Source organism: Haliotis asinina, chromosome 12, assembly GCF_037392515.1.
Source record: "Haliotis asinina isolate JCU_RB_2024 chromosome 12, JCU_Hal_asi_v2, whole genome shotgun sequence".
NCBI classification, from domain to species: domain Eukaryota; kingdom Metazoa; phylum Mollusca; class Gastropoda; order Lepetellida; family Haliotidae; genus Haliotis; species Haliotis asinina.
Window position 1 is genome coordinate 30,914,975 of NC_090291.1, and position 20,495 is coordinate 30,935,469.

Below are 20,495 nucleotides of genomic sequence, written 5' to 3' on the forward strand. Positions count from 1 at the left end.
TTGTGAAATCCCTATGACACTCTCTTTATGATAACTCTGACAAAGGTTTGGAATGCGACAGGTCAGGCAATGTTGATATCACGCTATTCTCATGGTAATTATAGGGAAGACTTTACTGTGGCACTATAGGCAATTTTCGTGACATCGACAAATATGTAACATGACTATTCATACCTTATGCATTTTGATTATATCCCGTCATGAATATGTTGTATATTCTACCACTGGTCACATGTATATTGTCAAACTATTATATGCAATAAATACCTCGTTTCTAGTCGGACATCTTGTTTCGTCATGTGTGAAAGTATGTTAAGAGAGTGAGTTCAATTTTACGCCGCTCTGAGCTATGCTCCAGCTTTATGGTGGCGGTCTGAAAATAATCCAGTGTGGACCAGCGAATCCAGTGATCGACAGCAAGAGCACTGAGGTACGATGACATGCCACTCGATCAGTTGCCTCTTATGACAAGTATGTGCTACTGAATATCACTTCTATCTCGGATCTTCACAGGTCTCTTAATATAAATGTACATGGAGCGTGGGGCATTAAGAACTGATTTGATGGTTGCGTTCGCATAAGCTCACACTGGAAAGAAAGAATTCAGCAAAGAATGAATTTCAGAATCCTCACTCTGGCTATCAGCTCTCTACATGGCCCTACGTCACAGCAATGCCTTAAATTATTGCTATGTCCATACCACCCTCGATATCTCCAGGGTATACGTTCCGATAAGTCTCCACTATACCCTGGACGCATCTACGGGTCGGCCCGATAATTTTGTTACCTCCCTTTGCTAGCTCCGCATTCTCACAGTAGCCAATCAGCTAGGCCGCCATTACAACCGAGCTTGCCATTGTCAACAAAGATAGCGGTTGCAGCTGCGAAGGTTCGCACGCATTGCGACTCAGAGTTGGGGGAAAGCATACAGTCAAATTGGTAGGACTCTTTCAAAGAGCCTGGATTGTGTTGTCAGTTTTAATCGGTTAGATAATTTAGAAAGCGAAAGTGAGGAGTGACTGCTCAACTTTCCAGCGTAGACACCTGATTGGATAGAAAGCCAGACAATGGAGGTAATGAATTTATCAGTCCGACCCCTAGATGCGTCCAGGGTATAGTGGAAGCTTATTGGAACGTATACCTTTGAGATATCGGGGATGTGTCAATACCAACCCACAAGAAATCTGAGATCAGCAGACAGCCAACTTAATTTAGTACACTAAAATAAGACTAAACAAAGACTAAAATAAGACTAAACAGGCTGAGACGTCCTTCTCAGTTCTGGTTCCAGTACTCTGGAATCGTCTGCCTCGCGACATTAGACAGACTAAAGACTCACACACCTTCCGGCAACAACTAAATAATAATATAAATATTGGTGTGGAATGAGCCGGAATGCTGTCGGGATGAAACTTTCTGGGTATCCCTGGAATTTCGAACTGAATTCTAAATATTCTTACCGCATTCCGAATGCTTTCCAACCATTCGGGTCAGTTCTTGTAACATAACCGAATATTTCGAACATGTTCACAACTTTCGAGGTACATTCGAAGTGGAAGAATATTGAACGGCATCTGAGGTGCATTCTTACAGCATTGTAAGTACTCAGAACATACCCGAGGGAGAATACAAAGACAAGTCACTTCACATCCTGTCAGAATGGACGTCAGGTGAATTCTTCAGATGTGTCGAAATAGGTCGACTGCAGTTGGAATACTGCTCCAAAACACATGGAATACAGTGGAACGTCGCGAAAGCTCTTAAAATAAGCCATGATGCCATCAGAACACTGCCGTATCGAATAAACACTTGCCCATCTGTCACTGAATCGTCAGACAGCATTTGAGAGCATTCTTAAAAAACTTGAACAAAATGTTGGGTTGTTTTTAACATTCTCTCCCGAGTGCGGTTCGAATTTTGGAAAAACATTCTGACTGATTCTCGCTGATTCATTTAAATTCGAAACAAGTGTGAAGGAACCTTCCGAGATCAAAATCGATTGTTTCTATGCAATAATAATTTTATTGGTAATGGTGAAATTTCTCCTTGCTTTTTCTCATGGTTTAAATCTCGAAGTTTTGAGTGTCCTTTCGATATGCTATTATTGTTATAATTACAATATTGTTATATTCTCGGATTGCAATAATCATTCTCGCATTTTCTAGTTATGTCAAGTTTTTATTTAATGAATTTTCCATATTGAAACTGAAATAGAAACGAAGTAACGAGAAAACACATTCGAAATTTAGATGAAGTAAAAAACCCCAAACCACAAAATCCAATTAAAATGTAGTGAGTGAGTGAGTTTAGTTTTACGCCGAACTAAGCAATATTCCAGCTATATGCCGGCGGTCTATATATAACCGAATCTGGACCAGACAACCCAGTGACCAACAACATGAGCATCGATCTTGCAATTGGGAACCGAAGACATGTGTCAACCAAGTCAGCGATCCTAACCACCCGATCCCGTTAGTCGTCTCTTACGACAAACATAGTCGCCTTGTATGGCAAGCATGGGTTGCTGAAGACCTATTCTACCCCGGGACCTTCACGGGTCCAAATAAAATATAACTGCAACGAACACAAAATGTAAATTTCTAATGTTTTTGTCTGAACTTTACACTGCAGTAATGTAATCGATAACACCAAAACAAGATCGGAATAACAAAAACAACATACGAAATTGCGTAACAGCTAGATTACCTGAACTAGTCTCAACAGGTTATGAAGAATAAATGTTCTGTGCTTTACAAGAAGAAGGCCTAATATATAAGGCTGCAGTATTAGGAATTGGTTCTTGAAGCTGACAAGCAAAACTATAGATCTGCAAAGAACAGAAATGGGTCCATTGTTTGTTAACTGTGCCAGAGAGAAGGAATGAAGTGATAAGTGGTCTGAGGGGTTAGAGAGCTTTATGCCACTTTTAGCAACATCCCAGCAATATCCCAGCAATATCCCTGCGGGGTACACCAGAATTGGGCATCACACATTGCACCCATGTTGTGAGTCGAACCCGGGTCCAACGCATTAAAAACCAACGCACCAACGCATTAAAAACCAGACTATCCAACCACCCCTAAATGGTCTGAAGATGCTGAATGATTGGCTGATTAAATATGTGGTTGCTATGGTGAAATACAAAGATGTAAATATACTGAGAGAAACAAACAAAGGATCACAAGAAAATGCAAGCTTTCCTGTAATATTTTCCAGTTTTTATCACTACAGCGCTATTCAATGCTGAAAATGAAAACTGGAAAATATTAAAGAACCTCTTGAATTTTCCTGTGATCTTTTGTTTCTTACTCCCAGTATATATTCACTGGCGACAGTCTTCGTACCTGCGTGTGGACGAGTGAAGGTGTAACGTGTTCGCGGTTAAACGTGAAGTGCCTGAAATCTAATGTAAAATATGCATAAATCATTTCACTGAATAGACGTAATCACTATAACAGCAAGTTTCGCTTGTCATGCCGAAGACCCTGGGTCGAATCCCCCATGGGTGCAATGTGAAAAACTCATTTCTGGTGTCCCCGCCGTGATATCACTGGAATATTGCTACATGCGGCTTACAACCATATTCACTCACTCACTATTTTAATTATTCCCTAACCCTCAGCTGAATGGGTTCTTCTGTCTTGAAGTTGTAAACTAAACAATGGAATGAGTCGTTCAACATACACATAATTCCTAGTGTGATGTTAATAGGTTGGAGGAATCCTTTGATATGCAGTAAAATTGTGCAATCGCATGGCTCCAGGATACTTTTTCTACATGATTATCAGGAACCAAATCAATACATGGACCTATCTCACGTTATCTTTCAAAATCATCAAATTACAATCACATGTCATTGCTGCTGAGCGCTGGTCTACATTCGATTCACCAAAGGACATTCTAGATGAGGTCAATAGTTCCACTCCATGCCGCAATTCATTGCACACGGAATCACAGACAGATTGAAGTGCTTTGATGAGATCACAGAACGTTTGCGTCAGAGACATTCTAATAGCAACACCAGCATATATGTTACCTACTTACAAAGGCTCGACAAATTAATTTCTGGTTCTTGTCAAGTTTTTTCATTTTCGAAAATAATTCGCAATACGTAAATGTACGTACAGGTAAGTTTAATTTGTCTTAAATGAAGTGAGATGGCTAAAAGTGTCTCAATTTCTTAAACCTTGATAACTCTATCACTGAGGCAGCCGAGGTATCAATCGTTTGGGACAAAAAGAGTAGTGATGTGTTACCGCAGAAGCGATTACGATCATCGAAGCAAAACATATTTCATTGTTTCATAAGAAAAATGTCATGTTCGAGTTTCTTTTATCAGTTTACAGTCTCGGTAAATTTACAAAAAAACAGTAAAGTTACATTGTTTTACACGGGGAATCGTGATAACCAACTTAATATGATAAACATATAATTGGTCTTTATCTTTTACCAATAAATCCTCTGTCAAAAGGAGACAGGTTTTCGCCTATCCAGGTAACATACGTAAATGTTTTGGCCTAAACCAACAGGTATATATGCCCGATGTGCTATCATGTACTTACAGTCAGCCATGGGGTCGATTAAGACACAGCTGTTACTGGTGATCGGGTCGTGTGTAATGGGTGTCATTGCCTACGTGCCTCCTCCTCCAGCCCAGGTGTTCGTCTTCCCAGGTGCAAAAGGGACGACGTCGAAGTCACAAGAGACCCTCCTTGAAAAACACAGTAATTATTCTTTGCTTATTGCGTTAAAAGTTCGTACAATTTTAAGTTAATGCACTTAAGTTATGTTAGGATCAGACACGTTTGTTTTTTCACGTCACACTCAGCAATATTCCAGCTATGTGGCGGCGGTCCGTGAATAATTAAGACTGGACTGGACAGTCCATCAACATCATGGGCATCGTACTACGCAGTTGAAATACGATGATATGTGTCAGGCAAGTCAAACCTGATCACCCGATTCTGTTTGTCGCCTCTTACGACAAGCAGGGCGTCTTGAATACAAGTTCAGGGTGGTCAAGCTGGCTGTTGTGTTTGCTTGTAAATCATCGAGACCTGGCAGCTAGGGGTGTTACTCGTGCTATCATTCATACCGAATGGGCATGTCGGTGTTGGTGTTTAAATCTCATAACAGATTGGTTCATGACAACCGATCAATCATCAAAAACAATTGATTAGCGTCATTTGTACACTTTTCCCTTTATGCTTCTTAATGACCAAAAGTTTAGGTTTCTTTTACCTTTTTTAGTATATATTTGCAAATTTCGTCTCTTTAGCGGATTACTGTTCGGTTAGGAACAAAATTATTAGAAAACAATATCGATCGCCACTGCGACCAATCTTCGATAACAAATGTGATACATGAGGTGTCTCTGTATATAAAAAGGGTAAGGTCCATTAGTGCTGTTCAGTCGCTGAGAGTCTATGTAAGCTAGCATCATTGAAAGAATATCCACATTTATCGCCATTATTAATCACTGTGTATTTGTACACTTTAAATAAGCAGCTGAAAGTTTCGGTATATACCGTTTTTATGCTTGATCGACGTTCCGGTATAAATTCTTATAACGTTTTCATGCTAGTTTTAAACATGGGATCATATAGTCGTTATACTGTCCTTCGATGAGAAGTAAACAGATACTTTCATTCATTTACAACCTCCAAAACATGGGAAAATATTTTCCAAAATATTTTGAGTGGAAGTAAATATTTTCGCCCAGGGGCGAGATTTTGTAATTTTCCTCTAAATTAGCTGAATTACGTTAAAATGGGTTGTATTGTGTCGTGATACATACTAACATACATTCATTCATTTATAACCTCAAAACACGAATTCTGAGCGAAACTAAACATTCTGTTCGCAAGCGATCGAATTTATATTTTGAGTTTTCGAAATAATTATTTTCCATTCCCTTATCCTCATCATATATTTATGACAACTACTACATGCTTAATTTTGCTATATCCCCAATCTGAGTAAACTGATCCTCAGTTCTTTTCGTCACACTCCACTACTGAGTCTAACAAAACTTATGGGAGGTCGCGTCTGGTAATCTTTGGGATTGACCAATCAGAACACAGCTTACCAAATCGCGAAAGTGAACACTGGCACAAACCTTTTGAACTTTTGATCTCGAAAAGGTTGGTGCACACGGCGTACTTGCAACCATCACAACAGTGAGTAAACAGTCGCTGAAAATAGCGTTTTTTGGCAATATTCAAGGGTGTTATCTTGCTAAAATATTAGCTAATGGTAACCATGTCAACAGAAACCCCAAAGCATATATACTGCAGGTCAAATAACTGTGTTATACGTGTCAGTGACCTGAATATTTTGAAAGTCCCTCCGATCCCTACATAGTAGCCGTTGTCTGATTGGTTAAATCTATTTAACCGTCTCGCGTTTGATTGAACGGTCAGTGGTCGCTCAAAGGTTACCTGACGCGACCTTCTACTAGGTTTTGTTAGACTCGGTGGTGGAGTGTAACGAAATACACTGAGACTAAGTTTACTCAGACTGGCCAAATCCCTTGTCAGAAAATGGCCACAGTGAGGACAGGTTGAGTGCAGAATTACATTGTGATGTGTTTTATCTATTGTTATTGTATGATTTCCTGTAGTCGCGATATGTCTGAAATATTGCTGATGTGACAGGTTGTAGCTCACCTATTCAATCGCTATTTTTGCAGACAACATTGAGAAAATTCTTGATGCGGTGAACATGACCTTATCAAATCTATCGGAGAAGGTGGAGACCATTGAGAAAGCAGAAACTGCCAAAGGTACGTGTAAAACAAATTATATAACATTTATTTTCTGTGCATATATTCGACTAAGCTAAGCCGCCGCGTTTAGGTTGTACTCATACATCATACATTGTACCCATGTGGGCATACGAAACCGTGTATTCCAAATTCACTCATAACAAGATGTCGGATTTTACAGTAAACTATATATATTGTATCGGCATTGTTTATTAGAATTCACAATATCAAGTATATCATTTAAGTACATACAAATTATTTCAACCGACCATTCATCCATCCAACACACCCACCCACCCATCCATCCATCCACTCATCCATCCATCCATCAACATCCATCCATTCATCCACCCACCCACCCATCCATCCATCCATCCATCCACCCATCTACTTACCAATCCATCTATCCATACTCTCATTCACCCATCCATTCCGGCATCCATCCATCCCTCTTCATCCACCACTTTTTGGATCACGCACGTACTTTGAATTAAATATTTATCAAGCTAAATTATGAACAAAATATTGACCTGACCATTATTCATATAATTTGCAAAATGGTTTTGGTATTACTTTCGAAGATGCAGAATTGTCCTCGGAGCTGAAATCTATGTCAAACCAGCAACAGACATTCCAGGAAGAAATCAGGAAGTCCGTTAGCAATGGTGCAGAGAAAGGTGAGATACTTAGGGACGATTAAACCATCAACTGATCACATTTTTCCTACAAAAGAACCCCACATGTTATCATATATATAACTCCAGTCTAAGTAAACTTTTCGTTACACTCCACTACTGAGTCTAACAAAACTTATGGGAGGTCGCGTCAGGTAACCTTTGAGATTGACCAATCAGAACACAGCTTACCAAATCGCGAAAGTGCACACTGGCACATACCTTTTGAACTTTTGATCTCAAAAAGGTTCGTACCCAAACGATTCCGAATGCTATTTAGCGTACGCTCGTTTCAGGGTGATGCACGGCGTACGTACAACCATCACAACGGTGAGTAAACAGTAAATAGTGTTTTTTGGCAATATTCAAGGGTGTTATCTTGCGAAAATGTTTGCTAATGGTAACCGTGTCAGCAGAAATCAGAAAGCGTATATACTGCAGGTCAAATAACTGTGTTATATGTGGATTTTTTGTTAGTGGAGAGATCTGTGTCAGTGACCTGAATATTTTGAAAGTCCCTCCGATCCCTAAATAGTAGCCGTTGTCTGATTGGTTAAATCTATTTAACCGTCTCGCGTTTGATTGGACGGTCAGTGGTCGCTCAAAGGTTACCTGACGCGACCTTCTACTAGGTTTTGTTAGACTCAGTGGTGGAGTGTAACGAAATACACTGAGACTAAGTTTACTCAGACTGGAAATAACTCAAGTTAAGCATGGGTTGCTAAGGACAAGTCTGACCGGGAATCTTCACTGGTCTGCAATATGAAAGAATGAGTAATGAAAGAGACCGACCACCCGATCCCAGTAGTCGCAACAAGCATGGGTTGCTGAAGACCAGTTATTGTAACGAGGATTGTTTACTTTCAGATGAAGAACTGAAGTCGTCTCTCAACTCGATGAAAACAAAGCAAGAAGAGTTCGAAAAAAACATTAGTCAGGCGGTTGATGAGGCAGTGGCAAAAGGTTCGGCCCTGTGATATGTTTTCCAACGCATACAAAAACAGCGATGGAGATATATATTTGAATATAATGTTTATCTGGATCAGTAAATATCTTTCATCTAAATGGTATAATGTAATGGGTGTGTCGATTGACTGATGGATTGGTTGGTTGATTGATTGATTGATTGATTGATTGACTGATGGATTGGTTGGTTGGTTGGTTGGTTGATTGATTGATTGATTGATCGATCGATCGATCGATCGATCGATCGATTGATTGATTGATTGACTGATTGACTGATTGGTGGATGGGATTTAGTGAGTGAGTGAGTGAGTGTAGCTGGCAGTATCTTCACACCCAGGAAGACGATACCCGGTATATGTTCATATACAAGTATACATGACTTACGGATGTTTCACGTTTTCAGATGATGAGTTATCTTCATCACTGGTCTCGATCACATCTGGACAAAACGACTTCAGAAACGAAATAAGCAAGTCCGTTGAAGATGTCGTGAAAAAGGGTAGGGCTGTTTTCAGTTTGAGTAGTTCTGAACTCCGCACTCAGCAATAGTCCAGCTGTATGGCGGCGGACCGTAAATTATCGAACCTAGAACAGACGATCCAGTGATCAATATCATGAACAGTGTTCTATGCAACTAGGCTGCAATGATATGTGTCAACCAAATCAGCGAGGCAGTTAGTCACCCTTTACGACAAGCATGGGTTACTGAAGACCTGTTCTAATCTGGATCGGAGGTCTGCTACCTGCATAACATGTCGTCAAGGATTGGTCGGCTTGGCGTCAGTATAATGTGTCTGAGTTGGGTATCTATGCTCAACTGCAGCATGGTATCTCAGTGAGTTAGCGCTATAAAACCAACTTAAGTCTGGACTGGTACAAGCAGCCACACATACACACGCATGCACCTTGTCATAAGAGTGAAATATTCTCAAGTACGACCCTAAACTCCATTTCACCTCTCCATTATTATTGCAGATGAGGAAATCGTCTCATCACTGAGTTCCATGAAAACTGAACAGGAGGAATTTAATGAAAACATCACCAAAGCGGTTGAAGACGGAGACAGCAAAGGTGCCTCTATAATACCTTGAATTTGTGAAAATTGGTTTCAGCAATAACGCTGCACGTGGCAAACGAAATTACATTTATTTATTTATTTATTTATTTATTTATTTATTTATTTATTTATTTATTTATTTATTTATTTATTTATTTATTTATTTATTTATTTATTTATTTATTTATTTATTTATTTATTTATTTATTTATTTATTTATTTATTTATTTATTTATTTATTTATTTATTTATTTACCACATGTCCGTGGTTTTAAACACACGCAATTCTATGTCAAATTGTAAGAAACACAAACAAATCGGACTCACACGGCACCTTTAACATATTTCCATCGTTATTGCATGTGGGGTCACAGGCAATGGCTTTCTGACTGTGAACGCTTTCGGGAATTCGAACCCGGGTCGTAGACGTTGCTGTCATAACATACGTCAAAAGAGTTTGGGGAAAGTCTGTTGTAATAATTACTGATACCCGATATCGATTATATATTTCGGACGTTACTGTCGATATTTTAGGCGTGTCATTTCTTCATTTCTTTTAGTATTCGATTCCTGGGCAGCTCAGTGGTCTTTGGTACCTCATTTGTTTGAGGCGAATGCTTGAGTCAGATGTTTGAGTCGACTGCCGATCCACTACAGAGTCCACTGTTGCTGATTTCGAATCCCAAACACGGTCCAAGTATGGACATTGGTTTATTGGCACGATGTATCTTTTTGTTGAATCGATGCAAGACTACATTAACGTCATCTTCCATCACGGATGAGACTGTCAATCGTCTTCATTGTTTACTGTACAAAGGGACGTTAGAGAGGAGGACATGTTTATATATTGACTTTTCTGTTGCAATAGGTGTGACGCTAAGGCGCTTATCAAGTGCCACAGTGTTCGTATCTACGTCGATTCATATCAATAGTCAATTTAAGCTCTCAGTTCTTTCAATTTGTTTGTCTTTTTCATACTTTAACAAGTTAAACCATCTCGTACGCGGTTTTTGACTTTCATCTGTTTATTGTCAACTTTATTTCAATAGTAAGTGACATAGAAGCAGAAACTGGTCGAATCAGAACGACCCAAACTGGACTGATAAAGAAGCTTGATCAGCTGAACACTTCTTTGGCACAGATGGTAAACCAACTCTCCACAGGTGAGTCCCGAACAACGCCCAAAACAGATCGCAGTAAATTTTGGAGCTCTCGGTAAAACAACAAGCGATGGTGATTACCATGGCTTTAAGTTCATAAGTGTCGAAATTCGGATGTAGCAAAGTCATCCGAACGTTTCATTCTAGGACTGTTTTCTGAATAGTATCTGGAAATTGTCAAACTGATGGTGATTAACAACACTTTTAATTCAATAAGTATCGAAATTCTGAGATGGCAAATTTATCCGCACGTTTCATTCTAGCCCTCTTTCCTGATTGATATTGGAAAATGTCCAAAATGATTTCAGTCAAAGATCTATTCTGTAGAAAGGCCTTAAGTCCATGTACTTTAAATTTCAATTGATGAAAAAGACAGAAAGCGAAGCGTTGCAACATAAATACAATGATGCAAAGAAAGGAATTATGTAAATCTGAGTAAGACAATAGGTAAGAGAGATTGTCGTGCTTGGGCGAAGATAATAACATACTGGACAATTATAGTACTTATGACTTGATAAATATCGAAATCTGGATGTAGCAAAACCTGCCTGAACCTTTCATTACAGACCTGTTTACCGGAAAATGATTTTGACCTGCGATAAGCTCAGTCGTCTGCGTCAATTCCATATGCAAACCATGCATCCTTTCAGGGTTCCATGTCCTTTTAAAGGTGGCAGACGCATCTCCTAAAATGGAAACGGTAACGGGTTCTGGTGTTACAGTGAGGTACACTGCCTATACTAAGGGAAACAATTATGTGTACAAGATTTCGTTTACTGCGTTTACAACCAACCGGAACAACGGGAAGATAAAAAGACAGCACTCAAATACTCATACCGTGGCGCTCACATTTTCACAGATTACAATTCAAAGCTTTCAGTAAACTGGAAAAAATGTCGGAACTCTTGTACTTTCACACGTTCCTTTACTTGTTCTTGGGAGCATATGTTTTTATTTCATCATCTTTCACTTCAAGTGATTAACAGTGAATAGTATTATGAGTGTGTAATGACATTTTCTGTTTTGAAGAACTGAATCAGGATCTTCAGGCACAGGAAGCCGTGGACGAGCGCCTGGAGTCAATGGTGGAGGAGGTTAAAAAGCAGCTGGACGGTGAGTATAGTCTGGCAGAAAGCATTTCGTGACGGACACTTTACTCAAAAAGCTACACTTTCGTATACAACTATTATTAAATAGTGCTAAACTTGGAGGACCTGGCACTGAATCTAATGCTCATTTACTAATGTATTCATGTTTGATGGTTTCACACTTCCAAGAACTACTTCAAAGATCAACAAACATGGTGATGGTGCATTTAAGCACCCTCGTTGGTTTTGATAATGTTTCATTTCACTCAGACGCAACGAATATTGAATCAGTTGCTTCATTGCATGTTCCATCATGTCGTTTAAAGTGCCCCCATAAGCACCCAAAACGTTGAAATTAACTTAGATGATATATGACCTCGTTTAGGTTTATACGTGACTATCACATTTTAGAGTCTTCCCACACATTTGTTTGTAGTATATGTATATACCTTGTCACGTTCTTGTCCACAGACCTTGTTTCAAACGCTGACACCGAGGAAACGCCAGGTATGTCAATATTTGTATACGGACAGGCAGGCAGGCAGGCACACAGAAGGACAGACATTTTATTCAGTAACAGGCCTCCGGCCCAGAATGCAACCAATCTAATCTGTAGCACATAAGCACATGTTATAGTGTTTACGGTTTGTTTACATGATATGAGAATGAACATACATTTGTTTTATCATATTCATTTTTTCACCCTGCAGAATAGATATAAAATTTATAATTGTGGGGAAGTTACTAAAATCTTTCCTGATACTAGAGTATGCTTCACACACACATAAAATTCATGCCATTCATCTTCTAGTAATAAAATACCATTAGATTTACAACATACACAGTACCTTTTATCATAGTAAATATCAGAATATCTGCTCCTTTCCACGGCTAGTCTAAAGTTGGAACACCTGAATCTAGCAATTATATTTTATTTATTTTCGAGGAAGCTCAATTCAAAACAAATAAATTTAATACTTCTCTACAGTTAACAGATTTACAATGTTTATAATAAGTACACTTACTGTTATGTTGTGAAGATGATTGCCATGAATGGAATAAATAATTATTGTCAGATAATCTTTGTTTAAACAGTTTCATAAAGACGTCTTGATTACCAGTCTCCTGACTTCTCCAAACAAAACCAAAAATTGGGAAAGAATATATTTGATTCTAGATGCCCATGAAATGAGCATTTGAAGTGCGAATATGTGTTTAATTACATGAAGATTCTTTATAGTTCCAAAAGTCTGGTATCTATCTGGTTAAAAAAATGTCAATTCTGAAGTTCCAAAAAGAATACAATTTAACTGAATTTGACGCCACATATTATAGAATTGATTTTAATGTCTCCATAAAACTCTTATTTCTAAAACCTTTACAACGAAATATGGCTGGGACCAAGAAGAGATACTGTTGCTTTTAAGACATGTTTGAGAAAAAATGTAAACATACTTATGACTTTAGTAATCACTGTTTTTTTCTCCTTTTTCGCAGATGTCACCCCCAAACCATCAAAAGGTATTGAACATATTGGCGTTTGTTTCTTTAATACCGGGCAGGTTTGGAATTTATAATTATATGGGTGTGGACAAGACAAGCCAGTGATTGAGTTTAGATTTGTGCTGTTTTTTTAGCACTATTCCGGCAATATTATGGCTTGGGACATCAGAAATGAGCACCACACATTGTACCTATGTAGGAAATCGAACCTGGGTCTTAGGCGTGTCGAGGGAGAGCGTCAACAAACGACTTCGTGCGTGGGTTTCCCAGCAGGATAATGAATCGCTTGCAATAAGCTGCGAATAAAATAGTCTAAAACAGGTGGAATATTACTGGTTCCTGCGATAGTCACCAATCAGTTGATATTAAATCCAATAATGTTTGTTCGCAAACATACCATTAAGATCATGTCCAAAGACAAGTTCTGCCGTGATTTAGTGTGTGATTGAGTGAGTTTAGTTTTACACCTTACTCAGCAATAATAAAGTAATGTGGCGGCGGTCTTTTGATAATTATCTGGACCAGACAATCCGGTGATCAACAACAAGAACATCGATCTGCTAAGTTGAGAACCGATGGCATGTGTCAACCTCGTCAGCGAGCTGACCACCTGATCCCGTTTGTCGCCTCTTATGACAAGCATGGGTTACTGAAGATCAAGTCTAACCAGGATCTTCAAGGGGTATGACCTAGTGAGTGAATGGAGATGTACATCGCTTTTAGCTACATTTAGCTACGTCGGTGTAACACGTGAACGCCTTAATGCTCAGACTATCCTTAAACGCCATAAAGCAAAGTGCAAACTTGTAGGATTTCAGTAGATAATGATACTCCGGTATAAGTATAAAATACGTAAACACAATAATAACTCTTTTGTGTGCATGTATTTTGTGTTTGTTTCCGTACACAAAGGGTAGGCTGAAGGCGCTAGTATTATTGCCCCGTTCAGTTGATCAGGGTGCACTACAACTCACGTTGTCTGTGAAGGTAAACTGTCAAATAAAAATCTCATCTCACCGGGTATCTATCCGCTACTGGGTTGAGTGAAGTTAGCAAATACGGTCACCCACCCAAGGACTGTGAGTGACCAACGTTGCTCAACTTCAACCACACACCATTACCACATGTTCAAATCATTCCTTTTCAGGTCGACCTGGCGGGATCAGGTCTTGTCTAGAAATCAAAGAGTGCTTAGGAAGCCGAAGCCGCGACGCCGAGTACTGGATATACCCGTCCATTCTGGGTGGAAAGAAGATAAAAGTGTGGTGCAACAATATGGCTGGCACTCCACAGGAATATATCACTCTACCCGAAGACAATGAAGGCGAGTTTCCGAATAAACAGAATCTACATTGTAGTTCAAGGAGCAACGGAGGAAAGATCCAAGGCAATGATATTTCTAAAGTTGGAAAAAATCGTTTCAAGAGGATCAAAGTTGACATCGATGTGAGTAACAGTAAAACTAATCATGTACTTTTGCATCCCGCTAGATTCCATACACTCATGTATGTTCAAAACGGCACGTAGTTCAAAGGTCACAGTGTTCACGGAATAGGAAGGTAGAGCTGATCATTCATATGATATCTAAACTGTCTTCATTTTGTGGTTGATTGCTGTTTAAGACCGCACTCGGGAATATTTCAGCCACGTGGCGTCTGGTTGTATGTTATCAAGTCTGTATAAGAGAGTCCTGTGACCAACAGCACGAGCATCGATCTCTAATTGGGATACGGTGGCTGGGGTCAAACTTATCCCCTCTCCCCTTCCCATTTTCAGGTTTACTGTGTTTGTAGATGTTAGAACATTATTTTCAGTTGAGTATCCCATGCTTGTCGGCTAACGGGATCGGGTGGTCAGGCTCGCTGACTTGATAAACACCATCGCATTCCAATTGCGTAGATCGATGATCGTGCTGTTAATCACTGGATCGTCTGGTCCAAACTCAAATATTAACAGAACACCGCCATATATATGGAATATTGCTGAGTGCGGCGTAAAACTAAATGCACTCACTCTCTTGTTTCCAGACCATGGTCGTGGACAGGAGTGACAGAACGTTTGCTCGTACGGAGGGTAAAGCCTACCCATACGGCTACGCAGGAGACTGCTACAGTTACCACTACGGACACAAGAGTTCATGTGGAACGAAAGGATACTTTAAGATTGATACTAGAGAGACCGGTCTCAGAATAAAACCCAGCGTGAGTACATATGCGGAGGAACTAGAATTAGTTCGACAATTATATTTATTTTTTTGGAACTGATAATTTTTATTTCCTCATAACTAATATCTAAAATGTTTAAAACTAAGAGTAGTTTTTAATATCATATACGTATGTAAGAAGAATTTCTCTCAGACATCAATATGAAACCAAAGACATCATCAGTAGATGTGTTCTCATTCCAAATAAAGTAATTGGTGTGCAGGTCCAATTTCATGATGTGAACATACTAACATTTATCATTCCATAATTCTAGAAAACATTTTCGAAAACCTTGCACATGTTCACAATATCAAAACAAATGGGAGATTGTTTCAGCCCGACATTGACAATAGGTACATAAGTTGCTTTCAGCTAAAAATGAAGTAGCTGATGGCTATATACAAGATCGGACAGCTAACTAACCATCTTAAATATGGGACAACAAACATATTTTTGTAAGAAGGAAACTAAGAACAATCTCAAAGATAGACAATTCGACCTTCTTGTAAAAACGTCAAAATCAAGAATCGGGCCCATGCACGTGGTTACTGCGTTGTGCACGTGCATATTATGCGCTGTGTTAATAGGGGAAATGGTGGTGCGTCTGTCCTTGAAACATTTGTTAACGTTTACACTTCCTATCCAGATTGAAAGTTCATTATCGCCTACTTTGTTAAGAGTATATATACATCCACAAGGCATCGGTTAGTTTGAGTGAGTGAGAGAGCTTGGTTTTACGCCACATTTGGCAATATTACAGCAATATCACGGAGGGGGAACGCCAAAACCGGTCTTCGCACGTTGTATTCATGTGGGGAATCAAACACTGGCTTAGACGTGATGAGCGAACGCTTTACCAACTAGACGACAACGCCGCTCCTCCCGTGATTTGAGCAAAGAGAAAACATCTTTCAGAATATCACAAAATAGTCGATAGTTGTAACATCAAATTTATTGCATAAATTCTTTTACCTCCTTCGAGAAAAATGGTTTATGCCATGCGTCATTATTATTGTTAATAATGTTTTTTTTGCATGCTAACAAACAGTTCTTTTACAATCTGCGGTTGTTGATGTTTACTTGAACTCTTGTCTTTGAACCCTTTTTTCACAATTTCTTCTATATACATTTCAAACTGTTCATGGTGAAAATGATCGTTCACACCATTTCCAGGATGTAAGCCATGTTATACCAGGATGTAAACCATGTTATACCAGGATGTAAACCATGTTATACCAGGATGTATGCTTGTTATGCTAGGTTGGAAGACATGCTATACCAGGATGCTATACCATGAGAATGTAAGATATATATCAGGATGTAAGACATGCTATACAAGGATGTAATCCAGGCTATATGAGAATGTAAGATATATAACAGGATGTAAGACATGCTCTACCAGGATGTAAGCCAGGCTATATGAGAATGTAAGACATATAGCAGGATGTAAGACATGCTATACCAGGATGTAAGCCAGGCTATATGAGAATGTAAGATATATACCAGGATGTAAACCATGTTACACCAGGATGTAAACCATGTTACACCAGGGTGTAAGACATGTTACACCAGGATGTAAACCATGTTACACCAGGGTGTAAGACATGTTACACCAGGATGTAAACCATGTTACACCAGGATGTAAGACATGTTACACCAGGATGTAAACCATGTTACACCAGGGTGTAAGACATGTTACACCAGGATGTAAACCATGTTACACCAGGATGTAAGACATGTTGCACCAGGATGTAAACCATGTTACACCAGGATGTAAGACATGTTACACCAGGATGTAAACCATGTTACACCAAGGTGTAAGACATGTTACACCTGGATGTAAACCATGTTACACCAGGATGTAAGACATGTTGCACCAGGATGTAAGACATGTTACACCAGGATGTAAACCATGTTACACCAGGATGTAAGACATGTTACACCAGGATGTAAACCATGTTACACCAAGGTGTGACCCGTTAAGGGTCATCGGTTCCCAATTGTGCAGATCGATAACTCAAAATGGGTTGACTTGTTGATCACTGGATTGCCTGGTCCAGACTCGATTATTTACAGACCGCCGCCGTATAGCTGGACTATTATTAAGTGCGGCGTAAAACTAAATCACTCACTCTACCAGGATGTAAGCCGTGTTACAAAAGGTTTTATGCCATGTTACACCCGGATGTAAGCCATGTTATGCCAGGAGTTAAGCCATGTAGTACCAGGTTGGAAGCACCTTTATACCTGGATATACAATAGCTACATTAGCGAATGCAGGTGTGTGCCTGCGTGCGTGCGTGCCTGCGTGCGTGCCTGCGTGCGTGCGTGCGTGCGTGCGTGCGTGCGTGCGTGCGTGCGTGTGTGTTTAGGGTTCCAAAGTCCCGTTTTGAAAATGACAATGATCACATTGAAGGGGTTGTTTTCTTGCGTTGGCGGAGACAATGAATCCCCTCCTTTCAAAATTCCTGGATCCGTCCATGAGATAGCCAAGATATCAATCATGTTTTACCATTCTTTTAGCTTAAATGGAAGCTGTCTGGATACCTGCCATTCGGTGAAGTTAAGAGATCCGAGGGTAACGCGGAGATCCGCGTGCGATGTGGAGGGGGATGTGGATGGTGCGAACCTGAGGGAGACATGGTCCTGGAGATCAATCCATCTGATGGCAAGAGATACTTACTTTTCACTTTGTATTTCCATACCTATACAACATAAAACAGAACAAATCTGGATAGCAGTGTGCTAAATAGTCACTGGTTCGCTAGCCAGTGGCTAGTACAACCCAGCCTTTCCAGTAAATCTCCACAGTCACTGGACACGGGCTGGTGAATTTTCATGGAGTAATTATGTAAATACATTTCTCTCTCCGACTTTGAGACTATAGGACTGCTTAGCATATACCATTAAAAGGTAGGGGTTATTCCTTCTTGCGAACAGAACATTTGCCAGTGCCAATACATATGTGAAAAAATAAATATATATCCATACAGATGAAACACTTGGAATAAATTGTCAACTTTCTCTTAATTTCCCTTCATCATCTGTATCCTCTTTGACTTAATCATTTGCACTACATCCAATATCACCTACGTTTGTTTTATTAATGGTATGTTAGTAGGTTGCCTTTGTGCAATCTACGGCCTAGTTTCTACATTCAACGTATGGGCTAACGAATTATTTTGTGGGCTATACACTTTCATTTACACTAGCCCGACTGGTCAGCAAAACGTGGAAACTATTTTGCACACTGTTGGGAGGTGTATTGATAAAAGGGTTGATACACAGAGGATACTAAACTCGCTTCCGTGTCATACCATTTTTATTTAACGAAATAATGATTTGGTATCAGACGAGCGAAAGCGAGTTTGATACCAAATCTTTAACGAGTTTAATGAAAATGGTATTTCACGGAAGCGAGTTTAGTATTCTGTTTATTACTCGCCAACTTAAATTGACAGAAACTGCGGCGAAATTGCCTACAGTGTGAGGACTCTCAGCTTTCAAGTCAAGCAAGGCCTAGTAAAATCGCGACATCAACATTAGCATTGTGACGTCCCAACTTTGAACCATTTGACGTCATATGTCAAGCGGTATTACACTAGTGTAAAATATTACACTGCAGTATCTTCAACGGGCAAGTAATAAAAAATGTCAGTAATGTTTAACTCCGTCTTGAACAGTATTCACATTACTGGCATTCTTTGCCAGACATTAGAAGATATTCCGAAGTAAGCATATTTTAAACCTTTACTACCTTGGTAAAAGTCGGTTATTTTTCGGGTTTAAACATACTTTTATTTCGCACAACAGAAACCTGAATTCGCGAACATGCCGTAAGACTATGTGAATGCCGTTCCAGTACACGACTTATATAAGCCGGATACACGACATAATTAAATGAAATCGGGTATTCTTTTGAGATGACAAGCATATGTTAATAACCTGCGGGGGATATTTTACGAGGTAATGCAACTCGATGGAAAACCCTTCTCGTTTTAAAAAAAAAGTCAGTATGATTTTAAGCCGCTTTAAGAAATATTCACGGTGTGTGTCTATAAACCAAGCCATGTGTTTGTTAGATAGGTATATTTATATTTGCATTGTATTGCTTACTGGTATCACGTTCACTGGTATCGACTCAGCGGTTGAATCCTTTAGAATGAAAACAAAAGCAAGCGAAAATCACTTTTCCAAACGGGAGCATTCAGAAATTCAGACTCGCTGAACAAGCTGAGGTCATAAGGTCGCGATCTATTTATTACTTGATTTACAGATCTGTATTTTTTTCTTAACTCGAAACTATAATAAAATTTCATTTGTTTTCCATTATTTAAATACCACATATTATAATCAAAAGCAAAATAAATGGTTTTAATAATCTAGTTTCTTGAAATCGACTTAAGTTAAAAAAACGCTGTTATTCTAAAAACCCATTTTAGTGGTGTTAGGGTGACAAAATAATCTGAAAGAGTATATTGTTGTTACCACCTACAAACAAGAATATTACTGTGAAAAATCCGTACACCAAGTAATAAAAATGTGGGAGCTAATCTGTTGCAATCAGTATCGTGCACGTGATTCAATAAAAACAGACATTGTCTGTCCTGACACCCCGACTACAGCCCGTACGTCTTGGCAGCGTTTCGGACATATATCTGTTCGACGAACCTTTCAAACCCTTTTTCAAACCCGGAGTCGTAATCCCCCTATTAAAGCGGATTCTCAGTATACACGTACAAAATATTGAATTATGTCCCAAAATCATCTATATTTGTTACAGACGTTAACGATGATGACGATGATGACGATGATGACGACGTGATAGTGGTCCCGAGGTGTTGAACCAGCCCAAGTCACGGAAACTTTCAATGAATGAAGAACCGGCAGTACAATCTCGTACGACCATCGTTGTCCACTCTTTGTTCTGTATGATGTAAGCTTATGGCGTTTTCATCTACATGTGAACCTTTCTGAAATAAAATCTTCTCGCCTCTTCCTGTATCTTAATATACTGGGGAAGCAAATAAGGCAACAAGTGTTCCTTGTTTCAATCTCAGATTTCCTCCAACAGAGA

General features: G+C 39.3%; 1 protein-coding gene across 1 annotated transcript; it reads left to right on the forward strand.

Moving 5' to 3' along the window:
- The first annotated feature begins 322 nt into the window (after nucleotides 1-322).
- On the forward strand, nucleotides 323-20,453 carry LOC137258886 (uncharacterized). The gene is made up of 15 exons (XM_067796582.1): nucleotides 323-430; nucleotides 4,565-4,724; nucleotides 6,692-6,784; nucleotides 7,348-7,443; nucleotides 8,308-8,403; nucleotides 8,810-8,905; nucleotides 9,382-9,477; nucleotides 10,513-10,626; nucleotides 11,653-11,736; nucleotides 12,183-12,218; nucleotides 13,209-13,232; nucleotides 14,362-14,660; nucleotides 15,242-15,415; nucleotides 17,942-18,086; nucleotides 20,202-20,453. Exons 1-15 carry the CDS (start codon nucleotides 350-352, stop codon nucleotides 20,261-20,263), a joined length of 1,656 nt encoding a protein of 551 aa, XP_067652683.1. The 5' UTR covers nucleotides 323-349; the 3' UTR covers nucleotides 20,264-20,453.
- Nucleotides 20,454-20,495: the final 42 nt, after the last annotated feature.

Excerpts from the sequence above, each read along its gene's own strand:
- LOC137258886 (XM_067796582.1), top strand. The coding sequence starts at position 350 with ATGCTCCAGCTTTATGGTGGCGGTCTGAAAATAATCCAGTGTGGACCA. Across the intron at positions 11,737-12,182 it reads GGTTAAAAAGCAGCTGGACG|ACCTTGTTTCAAACGCTGAC; the intron begins GTGAGTATAGTC and ends TCTTGTCCACAG. Across the intron at positions 14,661-15,241 it reads GGATCAAAGTTGACATCGAT|ACCATGGTCGTGGACAGGAG; the intron begins GTGAGTAACAGT and ends TCTTGTTTCCAG.